Source organism: Condylostylus longicornis, unplaced genomic scaffold (genome assembly GCF_029603195.1).
Source record: "Condylostylus longicornis isolate FDR11 unplaced genomic scaffold, ASM2960319v2 ptg000018l, whole genome shotgun sequence".
NCBI lineage: Eukaryota > Metazoa > Arthropoda > Insecta > Diptera > Dolichopodidae > Condylostylus > Condylostylus longicornis.
Genome location: NW_026577987.1, coordinates 11430514 through 11447508, shown reverse-complemented (window position 1 = coordinate 11447508; position 16995 = coordinate 11430514). Strand labels below are relative to the sequence as shown.

The following is a 16995-nucleotide window of genomic DNA, read 5'->3' as shown; positions in this document are numbered from 1 at the left end:
CTTGCTTGTTACTGTTTATGTAAAAAATAAAAAACAAATAAAATATTCAAGGTAAAATGTTGTTTATTAAAATTGAGAATGAATTTCGGATTAGATTTTTAAAAACCATCCAAAAACTAAATTATTTTCAAAAAATAATTTTTTATAACATAATTTATATTCTTATTTTAATAATAAACAATATTATTTTAAGAACTTATAAAGTAAAAAAAAGTCAACTTGCATACAACGTAATAGTATTAAACGATTGGGAAACTACATTCGGAAGCTATGCCGCAAAAACTATTTGCATTTCTTGGTAATTTCATAAAACCACCTTCTCCCCATTTATTGGTCCATGAATTTTTAATTATCCAATAATCTCTTCCATTTTCGGTACCATAACCGACAACCAAAATTGAGTGATTTACTTCACCTTCATTACATTTTTGATCCTCATAAATTCCAGATTTATATAATTGGAAACTATCTTCACCGGCATTAACTGAACAAGCTAAAGGACCTTTAGTTGCTATAATTTGTTTCATTTTTTCTTCATTACCAGGTTCAATCATTGAATAACCAGTAATCGAAGCTGCTTTAATTGTTTCATTATATAAGCATTGTTTTCCAGTTTCTTCTACATATGGGTATTTGGTTTCAGCAGCGATACCTCTATTATCCAATACATAATCAAAACCATAATCTTGGAAACCACCATCACAGCCTGTATTACCGTATGGATCTTCGACAGCACAATCAATTAAATTTTGTTCTGATAATGAAACTAATTCACCATTTTTAGCGAACCAATGTCCTTCAATTGCTCCAGTAACAGCAAATGACCAACAAGCTCCACATTCAAGACCTTAAGAATTAAGAAGAAATGTATAAATTTATTGTTAAAAAAGTTCTTCCTTATTAGAATATAATATGTAATGGTGTGCGTTTGGTTCTTAAAAATTACCTTGGAATTTAACTTCAGTTACACCACCTTTTTCACGCCAATCAAAACAATCTGGTACTGCTACTGTGGCTGGTGGTCCAGCTTGATTTTTATGGGTGGTTGCTGAGCCTCTCCTTATTTTATTAAAAAAAATACAAGAATGATGGAATCATTATGAAATAAGCATTTATAAATGGTAATGTTTATAAATAATTTTTCAAAATTTCTTATGAAAACTTACTCTGTATGCTTTCTGCGTCCAGTCATTCCACTAACAAATTCATTTAATTTTAGATCACCGAATGGATTAATACCTAATTCATATGAGCTCTTTCCACTTGTAAAATCAGCATTATGTTTATCAATTTTTTCTAAAGATTGTTTAAATATTCCTTCACGAAGTGTTTTTTCAGCTTCTGTAGCATATTTTTTTCCAGTTTGAGCCTTTCAAACAGAAATCATAAATATAAATAAAAATTATAAAAATTAAATATTTATTTAAATAGTAAAATATAGGATTTTTATCTAAAGAAGTTGCTTTTCTAGGTTAGATTAAATTTAGTACATAGTAAAATAGTTTGCAAGGAGCAACAAAAATGTATATGTATATGTACACAATATACTTACAACAAAATCAGCAAAAGTTTTAACATTAATGCCTGTGAATTTATCAAAATTATTTGGAACAAAATTTCTTAAATAATTAAATGGTTGTTGTGCAACATTAGCTATATTGCCAAATGGTAAACCACCACCACCGCGTCCACCTCCGCCAAATCCACCAAATTGACCAAAAGCCACATTTCCAAAAATCATCAATAACACTATTGATTTCATCATTTTGATATATTGAGCTGAAATATTAATATAGGTATTGTTAGATAAATAATAAAAAATCTGATACAGTTTTCAGTAATGTAATATTTTTCCAATAAAATATCAGTATTATGCAAGCTCTTTCTTAACAAAGCGCAAAGTTTTGTAAAATATCAATATTAAAGAAGGTGTTTCTTAACAAAATTCCGAATTTGTTGAACTGTGAACGTCGTCTCCATACAAAAGTTTGGTCTACTTTAAAATTGTATATTGCAGTGCACTTTGTCACGAAATACCCTGTATTGTTAGTATAATTTTTAATATTATTTTTCTCATTCCAGTAAAAATTTATTATTATTACTTTAAAAAGTACTAAAAATTAATAATTTGCTAGTCCCAAATTATTTCACTGTTCTAGAATGAGAAAGCTGAAAAATTGATCTAAAATTCCCAAACGATAAATAAATATAAAATAAAATTTGGGGCCTTGCTTTAATTTTTTAACTTTAGAAAAAGTACGTTTTTTATTAGTATAGATATATTCATTAGTGTTTTGACTCTTAATGTAAAAGAACTTTGGAAATTTTTTTCATTAATTAATTAAAAAAAGTAAAGAGTGATTGGTGTAACATGACCTCAGATTGTACAAAATTCTTCTTTTCTATTAAAATCCTTTATTAATCCATTGACAACAATGTGGTCTTATAAAGTAAGTAGCCAATTAATAAATAAAAAAAAATTATTTTTAGCTCAAAAATTTCGTTGTCATATTTAATTCTTATAAGGTATGTAATTACACCTCATTTACTATAAAATTTGGTGAATTTTCATTACTTGTTAATTTTTAAAATTTTCAATTTCTTATAGTTTTTATTATTTTTTTTTTCAATTCAAATGTGCCATTGATTGTAATTTGTTTTTTCTTTATAAAAGTTTCTTTTTAAAAATTTAATTAAAATTATTTGGCTACGATATTAACATATATACGAGTATTAAGTTGTTGATAATATAATGCAAAAAATTCAGTAATTTCTAATTTTTGTGATTTGAAAATTAAGATTTTACTTGGAAAACTAGATAAAACTATAAGCAACTAATCATATCGATTTAATGATCGTTTTATTATAATTAATGCATTAAGATTTAAATTATTTATTAACTTGATTTTAAAAATTAAGAGAAACTTTATTAAATTTGTAAAATAAATGTTTATTTTTCATATTCATTTGAAAACTTTGTGAGGGAACTTTAAAGTATTGCTTGAAAAAATTAGACTGTCTTCGTTAAAACTAAGCAAATCAATCAAGTTCTATTTTAGGATTTTTAGAAAAATAAAAAAAAACTCATGTATATTGATAGGATGTTTGCATAAACGTGGTAACGATAAATAACTGTTATTTTAATATTTGAATGCAAGACGGCCATTCTTAAATAATATTTGACTTATAGAATGCTAATTTTTGTGTCAAATATGTAATTCTACATATTTTGCATTTTTTTGCATAGATAAATGCAAAAATTCAAAATCTGAGGCAATGTAAATATTAAACCATTCAATTAGTTTAAGAATTTTTTTAAAATTATTTGAAATAATCTTTATAATGCTAATCAATTAAATGCAATCAAAAGTTCAAAAGTAATATGTACATCTATGTATTTTAATTTTATTTTGATTATTTGTTTGCAATAAATATACTAATCAATATATTTGTAAAATTAAAATTTGCATTATAATGAATTTGCAATGTTCAATTAAGTAATTGAAATTAGATTTTGATCCTATAATAAATTAATAGAAATCAACATTTAAATCTATTTTATTGCAATAATTCACGTTTTAGTATACATTTTTGTGTTTAATACGGAATTCTTTTCTATATACGCAATTAATGTATATGTATATGTTATGCAAAAAAAAATTTTATTACTTACGAAATAAGAATTGTAATTATATTTTGTCTAAGTCAATGTTTACAAATTAAACATTGTTCATAGATTTTTTCTAATTAGAATTTGGTGGCCCTTTTATTTTTCCCAATATACAAAACCAATCATATCATATATTTATTAAATAAAATCCATGAATAATATTCGATTTGGAAGTATAAACGCTGCGTTATGTAGAAATTGCATTTTAAATTGAAAATTTTTTAGAAGGGCTACGTTAAGTCAAATGAAACGTTTTTATTTTTTTGTTTTTTTAGATTTCATATAAGAGAAATGCGAATGAGAATGGAATAAACTATTGGAACTAGCTAATACTCTTTATACATTTTTATATCAGAATTTTGTTTTTTTTTTTTGCAAAGAAAATAGGAATTATTAAAATCGAGTATCACCATTATAACATTTTTTGCAGTTTTACAATACTATTTTTCTATATCCTTTTTTTAGGGCTCTACAAAATTTTAAGAGTGAATAAAATATAATATATACTACCTATATAATTTAAGTTATACCATTACAGTGGAACCTAAATGTGGAGAATTTCAAAGAAATTTCAAAATTTTCATTGCAAGTATCCCGTCTCAACACGGATCTTATGTCTGATTATGAAAGCGTTTTTTAGACTTTAATTAAATTTAAAAAAAATCCACTTAAAAAATTTTAGAAATTGTTTTACTAATGTGGATTTTAGAAAAAAGTCATATATGTTATATGTATATTAGTTAAATTCATAAAATTTTAATACAGTTTTAAAATATTATGATATTCGCAACTTCAAGAGTATAAAACCATTGAAAAACTGAAGATATCAGGAGAGTTCATTTAACAATAGAAGTTTCATACTAAAATTACTTAAACAAATTTATTGAATTAATAAGAAAGCCTCTAAATTTTAATAATTTCAACATTATTTCCATTTAAAATTACTGTATATTTATAAATTAATTATAATCAAACTTAATGAGAAATTAATTTGTAATTAAATTTTTCCAACTTTATTTATTTTTTCAAATTTTATCAATGATTATACCAGGAAATATTTATTATAGAAAATTAGAAAGCTATAGAAAAATTAATCTTATAGTAAGGAAATATGTTCAATTAAAAGTTAAGGTATAGGGTAATGGTATATTATTTCGAACATCTTCATTATTCGAACACTTTTTTTTTCATAAAAAAAACTTGAAAAAAAAAGGAAAATATAAAATAATCCTAATATAACATTATTTTAATGTTATACTTTGATGATTTTTTGTCTTCTTTCAAAAATTCATTAAAATCGAAATAACAAAGCCTTCCAAAATGAAATACGATGTTTTTGCATTAAGGTTTTAGATGTATTTAAAGTTTCTTAAAAAAATAGAGTAGCTCGTATTCCGTATATGTTTTACCAAAAATATACATAGTATATTTAAATGAAAGCATGTGTGTGTAAATTACTCAAATTCTATAATATATTATATTAAAATAAGTTTCTTAACAAGTTTCTTTATTAATTCTTTGGTAGTCTTTTTTTAGAATAACATAAAATTAATTGATTTTTTTTTGTGTTTGAATATACAGGACTCTAAATTTTAGAAAATGTGTAATTTCTTTTTGATTTTTGTCCTTAATTTTAAATTAATTACCTAAGAAACATGAATATTACAAAATGATAGAATGAAAGTAATTTTTTTAATGAAAATTATAAACTTTTGGAATAATATCCCCTTCATCTCAAGAGATGCATCTAAGAGAATGTGAATGTTAATTCAAAAAAAAAACTGTAAGGAGCAGGTATTTTTAATGTTTTAGTTTTTTATTTGTTATTAAAGTGTTTTATAATATTTTTCAAATCATTTAAATGGATTACGAATAATAACTTTAACTTTATAGTTTTGAAAAAAAATGTTAGTATTCGGAAAAAGAAAACTTTTTGTTCTGATTTAGGTATAACTGGTATTCGATTATTGGCGAAATTTACTAGATATATTGCATATTTTGTCAATATTATGCTCTTTTACAAATCACTATCATTAAGTGTTCGAATTCTGGTATCATGAACCCTACCTATACAAAATTAAATAATTGATAATATTTAAAAAAAAAAATATTATTTTTTTTTTCCACTGTACAAAAATGAATAAATATTTATATTGTATATTTATTAAATATAAGAATATTTTTAAATTTTTTAGTTGAAGAATTTGATTTTAATTCAAGTAGAATTTTACACACAATTTTATAATTTCAATACGAGTACATTTCAAAACATTTACATATATATGTACATTGGTAATTGAAAAAAAAATAATTATGTAAAATTTTGTAACAAATGCTACTTTTTAAAGCACATAAAAAAAAGCATCATTAAAAATTATATAATAACTAAAAAAATAATAAAAAAAAGATTAAACACACTGTTTAGAACTATTAAATTGTAATTACTAGTTTAGTTGCATAATTTTAGTTTTATCTATATACATATATATATATATATATATATATTAAGTCATAATTATACACCACTATATTGCAATTTATGTAATATTTCAACTGTAATTGGTTTATTAATTAAGAATATATATAGATTGTTAATTTCTATGTATATACACTATAATATAAATGTATATTCAGTAATCACTAATTATACTATATTGTATATATTATGTACAGATGTGTGTAGTTGTAAATATTAAAACATTGTTTCATTTTAATTACATTTATTTTTTTTTGAATTTTCATTAATTTTTTTCTTTCAATATTTTTTATTGTATTTTTTATAATTTAATAATTAAATTAATTTAATAATATTTTTTAACTTTAAGATACGAGCAAAATAACCAATTAAGGCACTTTTTTAATTTTTTTATTTTATCCTTGAATTTGATAAGGTAGATATTATATAAATTATTTTTATTTAATAAATTTATTAATTATTATTATAAGTATTTAATAAATTGTTAAGAAATAAATAAATAAAAAAAAATGATAACCTTAATCCGAAATGTTAAAGATTTTGTATGCAAATAGTTTTTGAAGCTTTTCGTGGTCAGTTTATATACAATTTGAATTAATTTTTTTTTTCTTTTGTTTTTCTTCTTAAACGGTGACAATATTTTAGTAATGACATTGCTAATAACTAAGATGCCGATAGTGACGTACTTGTGTATAATATGCAAACATAAATATAAATATATATATATATAAAATATTCAATGGATTTAAATTGTTTATTAATGAAACTTTTGTACAATATATTTACATAATATTTATATTAACACATATACTTTTAATAAATTTATTACATTAAAAATATTATTTCGTTTATAATGTATAGCTCTGAATATCTTAGATTAAAATTAAATTAAAATATATATGTATATATGTATATTGATCAAGTTTGTGTAAACATTTATATTCGTGTAAAGGAAGGAGTTGAGTGTAAGTAAATTGAGACACTTTATATATGATTATAGCACTTAATGATAAATAAAAATATTAAAACCTGTTTGTATAACATATTTTAATTATCGAAAAAAGCTTTCTGTTCATAAAAATCATTCTATACTTTGAGAATAATATTACAATTGTTATATTAAAAAGTATACAATATTGTTATAAAATTGCCTTCGTGCTCCCTTTAAAAGAGTACAATAAAATTCGAAACTATACCATACTGAAATAAATGAATGAAATACGGTTTTATATGTATATTATAATTTTAATTATATATCAGATATATATCAGATAGATATATATATATATATAAGAAATTAGTTTAGATATTATTTTTGAATTAAGTTTTACGATTAAAACAAAAAAAAATAGCAAAACAAAAAAGAGTTTAGATACGAGTACAATACCAGTGTTATATAAGTCTTAGCATTTAAACATAACTTGAATTCCTAGAAGGTAAAGCGCTCAGATCGCCCTTACCAATACTAAAACCAAAATAACTAGAAGTAGAGTTGGCGTGCCGTAACATCCTATATTCTTCGGCACATTCTTACCATAATTTGTATTGTGACTATGGTAGAAATGTGCTACCTAATTTAAGTTGTTCGTGAAAAGTGGAAACAATGTTCTCCAAACAAATTCATAATTAAAAAATCATCTCTGCGAAAAAATCCAGTTTTATATGAGTTCTAAAAATTGATCTATATTTAGTTATACACATAAGTTAATCGAGTATCAATTAATATTTTTATGTCATTAATTTAAGAAGTCATATAACACTATGTAGCATGGATAGGTCCTCTACACGAAATTAACTGCCCTGTATGAGCATATTCTAATGTGATATCCTATTGTTAAATAAAAATATTTTGATATTAAAGTTCTTAATTAATAATTTGAAAATTAAAATGGGGTTGATTCGATTCTTGTTATTTTTTTAAATTATTATGCCAATATTATTTGCGACAACACAAAAAAAAAAAAGAATAACTCAAATATAACTCTTTAAAAAATAACCATTTTTTTTTTGTTTTAAGAAAAAAGCGGCTCTTTGAGTTATTATCAGGTTTCTTGTTTTTGTTTAACTTTATATTAAATTTATTTTTAATATTTAAAATGTATATTTATTTATTTATTTTTCGATGTAAAACAAGTTTTTCATTTTTCATATTTTTTGTATTTAAAAAGCAATTAAAACTGATTTCTTAAATGATTATTGAATTTTTAATTAACATTTTTTTTTTATTTTTTTTATTATTTCTAACAGACAAATTAAAATTTGAGTGTGTATTAAAGAAAATAAAAAAAAAAAATATTTTTCCATAAGACACTTTAGTCTTTTTCATAAAATATTGTTGAATAATGTAAATTATATAATAGTTTTTTTTTTCCCCTTTTTCTTACTAAATGTAAATAATATATTTTTATTATGCTATTTACCTGTAAAAACGTTTACCTGTAAGCGTACAATAATCAAAAAATAATAATTTAAATAATATTCAAATTGGTTATTTGGTTCGATGAAAATCACAAATAATTTTATACAAACACATTCATACATAAAATCTTGATACTGTTATACAGTTTTATAATACTTATTAAGTCTGATGTCGCGCTACTGTTAAAAAATCGTCTTTATAATTTAATTATATAATAAATATTTTGTATTAATTAACATATAAAATTTATTTAGAATTCATTAAAAAATTTAAAATTAAAAATTCATTTGGTATAAAATAAAAATGTTGATTAATTATTTTTAAATTATGAGGATACAAAAAATAAATAAATAAATTGGATAAGATGTTTTTTTTTGTTGTCATTTTTATAACTGGTTTCCAAAATTATTTCATTTATTAATATAGTATATGTGTAAATAATGTCAGGTAAGCAGCGTACATAATATGCATACGTACATAGTTTGGGGGATTTTCAATAATTTATTCAGATGTGCACACTTAAATAAAGTTCTAATTAATTAAATTTTAAAAATCTTATTTTGCATCATTGCATATCTACTAGGGGTCTAATGAATAATTTACACTAATCTGTTAAAATTGTAATTTGATTTACTTTAGGCAAAAATACATATAATAATAACTCATTTCGTATAAAACATGCCAAAGCCGAATAACATAACACAAGCCGAATAACATACACAAGTTGCCAAAGCCGAATAACATAATTTGTGAATGATGTACTTAGTATTTATAGTATTTCTAATTAAAAAATTTACAAATAAAAGTTTAAATTTAATAATAATTTAGATAATAAGTTAGTATTAAGATTTAGTATATAAGTTTGCAATACATGTCATATATTAGGTTTTTTTTTAAATTTTCCTATACCAACATGTTAAATTTAAGAATTAAAAAATTGATAATCCAAAATTTTGTAACAAAACTATATGATTTATTAGATAAAAGCTTTTACATGGGTAAAACTAAAGCAAAAATTAATAATGTAAAAATTTATATACTGTAGATCAAAACAAGTGAAAATAAATTTTTTTTATTTAATTTGATTTACTATTTAACAGATTAATGAAATAAATTTAGAATTTATGTATGTAGAATTTCTACAAATATTTCTGGAATTACAATATTTAAAAATTCCAAGAAACACTTTAAATTAAAAGGTCACCTATTTGGATAAACTATAATTTTAACATTTAAAATCTACAATATTTCTATGTTTAAATTTGAATCAATTGCTAAAAATTACTATTTTTATTTGCATAAATATTAATAATTTATATTAAGGTACAATATCTAAATCATTTATTTGTATACTTTTTATTTATTTAATCTTTTGGAAATTGTAGCGAAAAGGTGATTCCAGATAAAGGCTTCATGGTCTGTGCCATCATAGCATATGATAAAGATTATCAAAATATCCTTCCAACATTTATTTCAAATTTTAAGGATGCGACTAAGCTTTTAATTAACATGCTTAGAAAAATAAAAATTTTGCTCTAAGAATAGGTTAACTTTATACTATGTATTCGAATTTTCCGGTAGCAAACAGATACCTAAAATTGTAAGATATTGTGAAAAATGTAAAACCAGTGTGCATCAATTAACTGATCATTGTTTTAGTAGATTTAGTTAAAATATCAAATTTTAAAGAAATTTATTGATTATTTCTCTTTATATGCGCCAGATTCAAGTTAATCTGTTGATTATTTTCTTAAAAATTGTCAAAAATATAACGATCCAGTTTCCGAGATTTGACATATTATGCTATAACTTGATCAAAAAACCAAAGTAATCTTATGTATAAATGTTGACGAAAATCGGTTCAGTCGAACTTGAGATACAAATCTGAGAGAAATAGACTGACAGACTGTAGACCGACAAATAGACATCTCTCTAGAAATATTTTATTTTCGTCGACAACTTAATATGCGAAATTTTGTGCTATCACACAACCTCCTGTATTTGTATGCAATGCAATTGGTAAAAATATTATTTATATAAAAAAAATTTATTAAAGGGAAACAGCACAATATTTTTTTCTTATTTTTCATTTCTTTTTTTTTTTGATTTTCTGTTTTCATAGCCAAAAATTATTATTTTTAAGTACAAGAACGATTTTGTTTTGTTTTTTTGCGAAAATTTACATAAATTTTTTATGTAAATTTTTTTTTTTTTTGTAAAAAAACAAACCTATTAAAAGTGTAGGTCAAAAATTTGTGTGTGCATCATTATTATTATTATTATTATTATTATTATTATTATTATTATTATTATTACGTCTATAAGCGTAAATATTTCTGGAATAAATTTAGTACAAGTAGCTTATCTTAACACATTTATTATATTAATTTGTTTTTACGATATTAAGAAAGATTAAAATTTAAAAAGTTGACCTTTTATTTATAATAAATTATTATATGTAATTAATTTTTATTGATATTGATATTTTGGCTTTTTTTCAAACTTGTTCCATCTTATGATGTTGTTTTATCTTATATATAAAGGTGCGAGTCTAAAAGGTGGGAGTATATAATGATAAAAAAAATTGAGAAGAAAAAAGTTAAAATGTTCAATATTTTTTTTTTCTGCTTATAATTTATTTTATTTAATAAAGAATAACTGAAAACAAATATTAATAAAATGTGTAAAAAATATTAAATATAAGTTACAAATTTTGATATTATGAAACCTATACTACTTATTAAAATAAATAAACTTATTTTAAAATGTGGCCGATTTCCGTTTCCGTATTGCCTGAAAAATGAAAGAAAAATTTATTTTTTACTGATTTAATAAATTGCTTTTAATTTAAAAATTTTTTTTAATAAAAATTATTGGAAAATTTATAAATATTTAGAAAACATAAATTAAACACTTCAAGTTATTAATATTAAATATTTTTATTAATAACTTAAATCAGTTATTATAATTAAATCTCAAATTAAAATATTTAAATAATATTTGAATTACTTACATTTGATGTTGAAGTTCTTTTAAAAATTCCTGTAAATTTAATATTTCTGCATGACTGTAATCCGAATAATTATCAATATGATTCTCATATGGTGTTAATCCCAGTTCATATTTCATATTATGAATTTCAATTTCTTCGAGTCTTTTAAAGAAAATTTCTTTTCTATAATTTTCTTCTTCGGGTGAATTATAATGCCGAAAATATTTTATCTGGTATAAAAATAGTAATATAAGTAAATAGATTTGTATGTAATTATAATTTACAACAGTATAGTTGATAATATTCTGTTATAATTTATAACAGTATATTTAACAGTTAAAAATAATAGTTGAATATATGGTCGGAATTTGTAGCTTTTTGTTAAATTAATCTTTATGATGTTTGTGTATTAAGTTGACATTATAATTTTGAAATTATATATATGTAATCATTTATGTATTGAAGAACGACTTATATGTATGTACGTATGGATAAGTGACTTGTACCTAACATTTCAAGCAACACTTATTATTTGCTGTTTGAAATTTTTAAATTTTGTAAATTGACTTCGGATAAGTCTATATAACTTTGAGCTAATGTGAACTTTTTCAAAGCAGTCTTAATTAACAGTTGCTCTAATATTTTTATAATAATTAAATACATTTATATTTTTTCTAATCTGCATTTTTATTTTATTTTAAATTACCACGTCAACTTAAAATATACATCAATATATGTATGTACTGTTATGTGCAAAATATTCTATTGTTATTTTTAAAAATAACAAAAAAAAATTTTGTGAAATTTTTGAAAAGTTTTAAATTTTTTTTTTTTTTTGCTTTAAATTTTACCTTAAAAGCTTTCCATTCTTCCTCATAATCGAAAGAAGATTGAGCAGCTGCAGTTAGAAATAAGAAATTAAAAAAAATTAACGCATTCATTACTTAATTTTTTTAAGTAGAAAAATTTTATTCTTAATTCGATTAAAAATGACACAAAAAATTTTAGGCTTTATTCAGCAAAAATTCAAATTACGTACTGAAATATTCTCATTATATTTGATCTAGAAAAATTAAAAAATTTTCATCTATAAAAAACATATGGAGTGTAGGTACTAGCTTGGTATTGTAAAAACACCTTGAGAACACTTGTTCAAATGTTAAATTTGTTTTTGTTTTTTTTTTTTTTAAAAAAGATTTAAAGAAACAAATGCGGGTGTTATTTTGTTTTTCCTTTCTTTTGTTGTTTTTTTATACTAATATATCCAAATTTTAATGTGCCCTTTAACGATTTCGTCTACTGTATCTCAAACCATTATATGTCTTTAGGGGTACAATTTTACCTTAGACATTTTTGTGAACTATTACCGTTATTTTTCCAAAAATTAAATGGATTTTTTTTGGAATTGCAAAATTGCAAGCATATATCTATACGATAAATATTCAGTAGCAAATATAAACTAAGAAATAAAGTTAATTAACTTAAAAGAAAGTATCAAAACTTAGTCAAACTGCTATTTTCATCAAAATTTTTGTTATTCACAATTTGTATTAACGAAAATCAGCTCGTTTAAGGCTCTAAAATTTATCAAAATTAATCTAATCGAATTTCTATTCTGAAAAGAAGCAATTCTTTTATGTAAAATATATTTGAGTAGGTTCTTCTTAAAGGTCATTCCAAAATCTGGGTACGAGCTACAGTTTTATTTATATTTAAATTAGGCTAGGGTAAAATTTTACTCCTATGTGTCCCTGTGGGCCGAGGGAAGGTTAAAATATACATAAATAACCAAAATTTTTAAAAATGACTGTGAAAATCATATATATATATATTTTTCATATATATATACATAATATATATATTTATATATAATAAAATAAGGATTACTAACACTAAGAGTATTTTAAGATATTGATTCTTTTTTTTAAAAATAATTTCAAATATTAATTATGATAGTGATTTTATTAATACAAAAAAATAATGTTATTTTGTGAAAAGTGGTGCCAGTATCCAGATTCGTTCGTACAAAACTTATACAACCCTTAAAATAGTTGACTGAAATTTCATACAGATGTATTTCTTAACTAAAAACTTAATTCTATAGAAGAAAACTTTAACGCAAGTTGTTCCTACTAAATGTTAAAGTTTTTCAAAAGCGACATACTTCTTCTACCGTCGAACAGCATAGTTGAACATTGAAGTGATAAAGTGGTAGTTGAAATTAACCGTTATCTAGAATTTATTTTTTTTTTAAATATTTGATATCATTTTCTTTTAGCTAAACGGTAAGGTCTAAGGGTCTGAAATTTTAGCAGCTTTTATAAACTAATAAATATTTTTTTTTTTGTTGAAGCTGTTTGTGCTTCTACCATCGCATGCCTCTCGAAATTTTTGCTTTTACAGCAACAATTTCAAATATTTGTTAGTTTAATGGAAGAAATTTTAAATAACTATAGTACATTGGTTGAATGCTTTTTAGAAAATATATTTTTAATTGTTAAAGGAAGAAGTTCTACTTTACGGTCCGGTCCATTGGTTTGATCAAAAATTTTTAAAAACAGAAACTATTTTGTTGTTATTGTTAATATTTTTATTATGGAAAATTCCTGCATACAAATTTTTTTGTTTATTTTGTATATAACGTGCGTATGTTTTTAAAGATGTTGAAGTTGTAATGTTAATGACTCTGCTTATAGTAAAATTTATCTCTTATTATTTCATACAATAAAAAGTAAGTTGATAAAAGATTGAATTTTCTTTAAAATACTCGTGTATATTCCAAATATTTTATATTGCAATCTTTTGCATATTTATATTAATTTGTTAATAGATTTTTAAAATTTTGTGATCCACAATTTTTTTTTTAATAATTTACATAGTCTTACATACATATATATGTACATATTTTACTATAGTTTATGTGTTTATGTTTACTTATTTTTTTCACTACACTCGATGACTATTGTGATTCGCTACAAAATTTTCAAGCTTGTAAGTACAAAAAATACTATAATAAATAATAATTTGTATATTCTTGAAAATTTAAATTTTGTTTTTTCATATTTTATTTAATTTGACAAATCGAAATAAATTTACGATTTGTCTTGTGATAGGATGTTAGCAGAGATGAATTGAAAATTAAAATCCTGTTATATAATTTTAACAGTTTTTTGCTTTACTAAATTTTTTTTATAAAAATAATTTTATTTAGAAAAAAAATAAATAGAATTTTATGCAATTTTTAAAATTTTATATTGAAATTATCTAAAGTCAATAATAAAATAGTCAAAGGTTAAATAAATGATTGAACTTACTTTCCTACGGTAGAGTAAATTAGTAAGTACTTAATGCTCGTATATTATGTACGTTTATATTTACTACAGAGGTGGTTATGAAAATCAGTTAAAAAGGTTATTACAAGGAAGAAATTTAAACCATGCTAATTGAATTTAAAGGATTTATATGTGTGTAAAACAGTTGAAATGTTAAAGGTAAGCTCTTAATTCAATGTCTATTTTTTTATTGTTTAACTTAGTTAATTAAAATGAAATTATTGAGAAAAACATTTCATAATTGCTAAATGTTTAAATTTTTCTTTTAAATATTGAAATAAGCTTTGAATTTTATTAATTGTCAGCCTATTTTTAACCAAACATCTTAATTTTACAAGCCTAATATCTAAAGATTTATTTTACTTTTTATTCTAATTTTGTTATGAAAATTCGAGAACGCTAAAATTAGAAGTTTTTCATCATGTAATATTTCATGGTGAAATTTTCATCATTTTATCAAAATTGTAAATTTTTAAGATAAAAAAAGAAACCTGTAGATATAAGTTATAAATACGGTTTGAGATATACCAAACTATGTCACTACCTGACATGAATTTAAACTTAACTTAAATTTTGGAAAAATTGATTTCTTCTGACAAAAAACTCAATTTCTAATTTTGCACGTTGTAATAAATTGAATTAATTTTGAATTAAATCTTTGATTAATTTTTTTGATCTGAATGAAAAATTTCTGCATAATTGAAAAATAGAAAAGGTGATGATGTGAAACATGCATTTGCATTTCTCTCTTATAAGGTCTTTCAAATGAAATATTTTCGTTGGGAATAATATAAATTTTACCGATAAAGTTTCTTTTGCATAGATTTCAAACACATTTTTTTTAAATTACTGAAATTTAGTTCTCTGTTATTTACTTAAGTAAAGTTGTGTTACAAACGAATCTCTGAAATGTTCTAAAATCACTTACTCAAAGCAAAACTACAAACAACGCGCAAAACTTATTATTTGCGTGTATGCATGTACATAGTTATACAAATTTTTACATTGAATAAATTAAAACGTTTTTGATTTCGTCCTAAATATGTTTATTTATTAATTCTGTTCTTTCTCCATCTGTCTTAGAAAATAATTTGAAAAGACCTCGATTCTTTTGAGGGGTCTAAATCCCCCGTAACTATTGAATGTATGCTGCCAACAAAATTAACATATGTACGTACTAATATATAATATATATACATACCATCATTTACAAATATATATGTAATTAAATATTCACTGTTTTACTTTTTCTAAAATACATTTGTATGTATGTATTTACATACAATATTCTAAGTACATATGTATACCTATATAAAAAAATAAAATGATGAAATAAAAATGTAATTACGAGAAATATTAACAACCATTAAGCATTTGATAAATAAATGTTAAACATGAAAAATAACAAATTTCGTTTTTATCAAAATGCGATAAAATTTTTAAAAAACTATTTAGAACTTCAATTTTTGCTATAAAAGCCGAATTTTAAATTTTAAACAATGCAATTAATTTAAAAAAAGATTTTTCAATTTTTTCTTAGCCACAAGCAGCTATACAAAATGAAAATTTATTCAAGCGTTGTTGTATTATTTGCGGTTATTTTAATTGCTAAAACGGATTTTGAAGCTGAATGGAAAGATTTTAAAGGAAAATTTAATAAAACGTATGAAGCTAAGGAAGATCCTTTACGTAAAGAAATTTTTAGACAAAATCTGGAAATAATTAAAGCTCATAATCGTTTATACGAAAATGGTCAAACCACTTACTTAATGGATGTCAATCCATTTTGCGATTGGACATTAGAAGAAATGAAAACTAGATTATTTGGTTTAATAAATAATGCTGTAAAAGAGACTGTTGCAAATACTACAAATAATACAGTTGAAGAAAAAGAACAAAAATAATCTTATAAGAAAATAAATATGAACATAGTAAATCGAAAAAATTAATAAAGCATCTCTCTGGTCTGTTTTATAATGGCTTTTAATTTTTTAGAATGGTACATTATGCATCCACAGATATACGTGCTCTTACCCATATATATGTGTATGAAAATATATATGTATATGAAAGCTTTAGAGAAAGACTCTAGAATAAAAACTTTCA

The 16995-nt window shown here is 22.2% G+C and overlaps 1 protein-coding gene across 1 annotated transcript; it reads right to left on the bottom strand.

The window, feature by feature from the left end:
• Positions 1–45: 45 nt before the first annotated feature.
• Positions 46–6689, bottom strand: LOC129606518 (procathepsin L-like). The gene is made up of 5 exons (XM_055516868.1): positions 6664–6689; positions 1553–1779; positions 1167–1369; positions 947–1059; positions 46–847 (listed from the first exon to the last, which is right to left on the bottom strand). The coding sequence occupies exons 2-5, from the start codon at positions 1763–1765 to the stop codon at positions 240–242; spliced, it is 1137 nt and encodes a 378-aa protein (XP_055372843.1). The 5' UTR covers positions 1766–1779; positions 6664–6689; the 3' UTR covers positions 46–239.
• Between the last annotated feature and the right edge of the window lie 10306 nt (positions 6690–16995).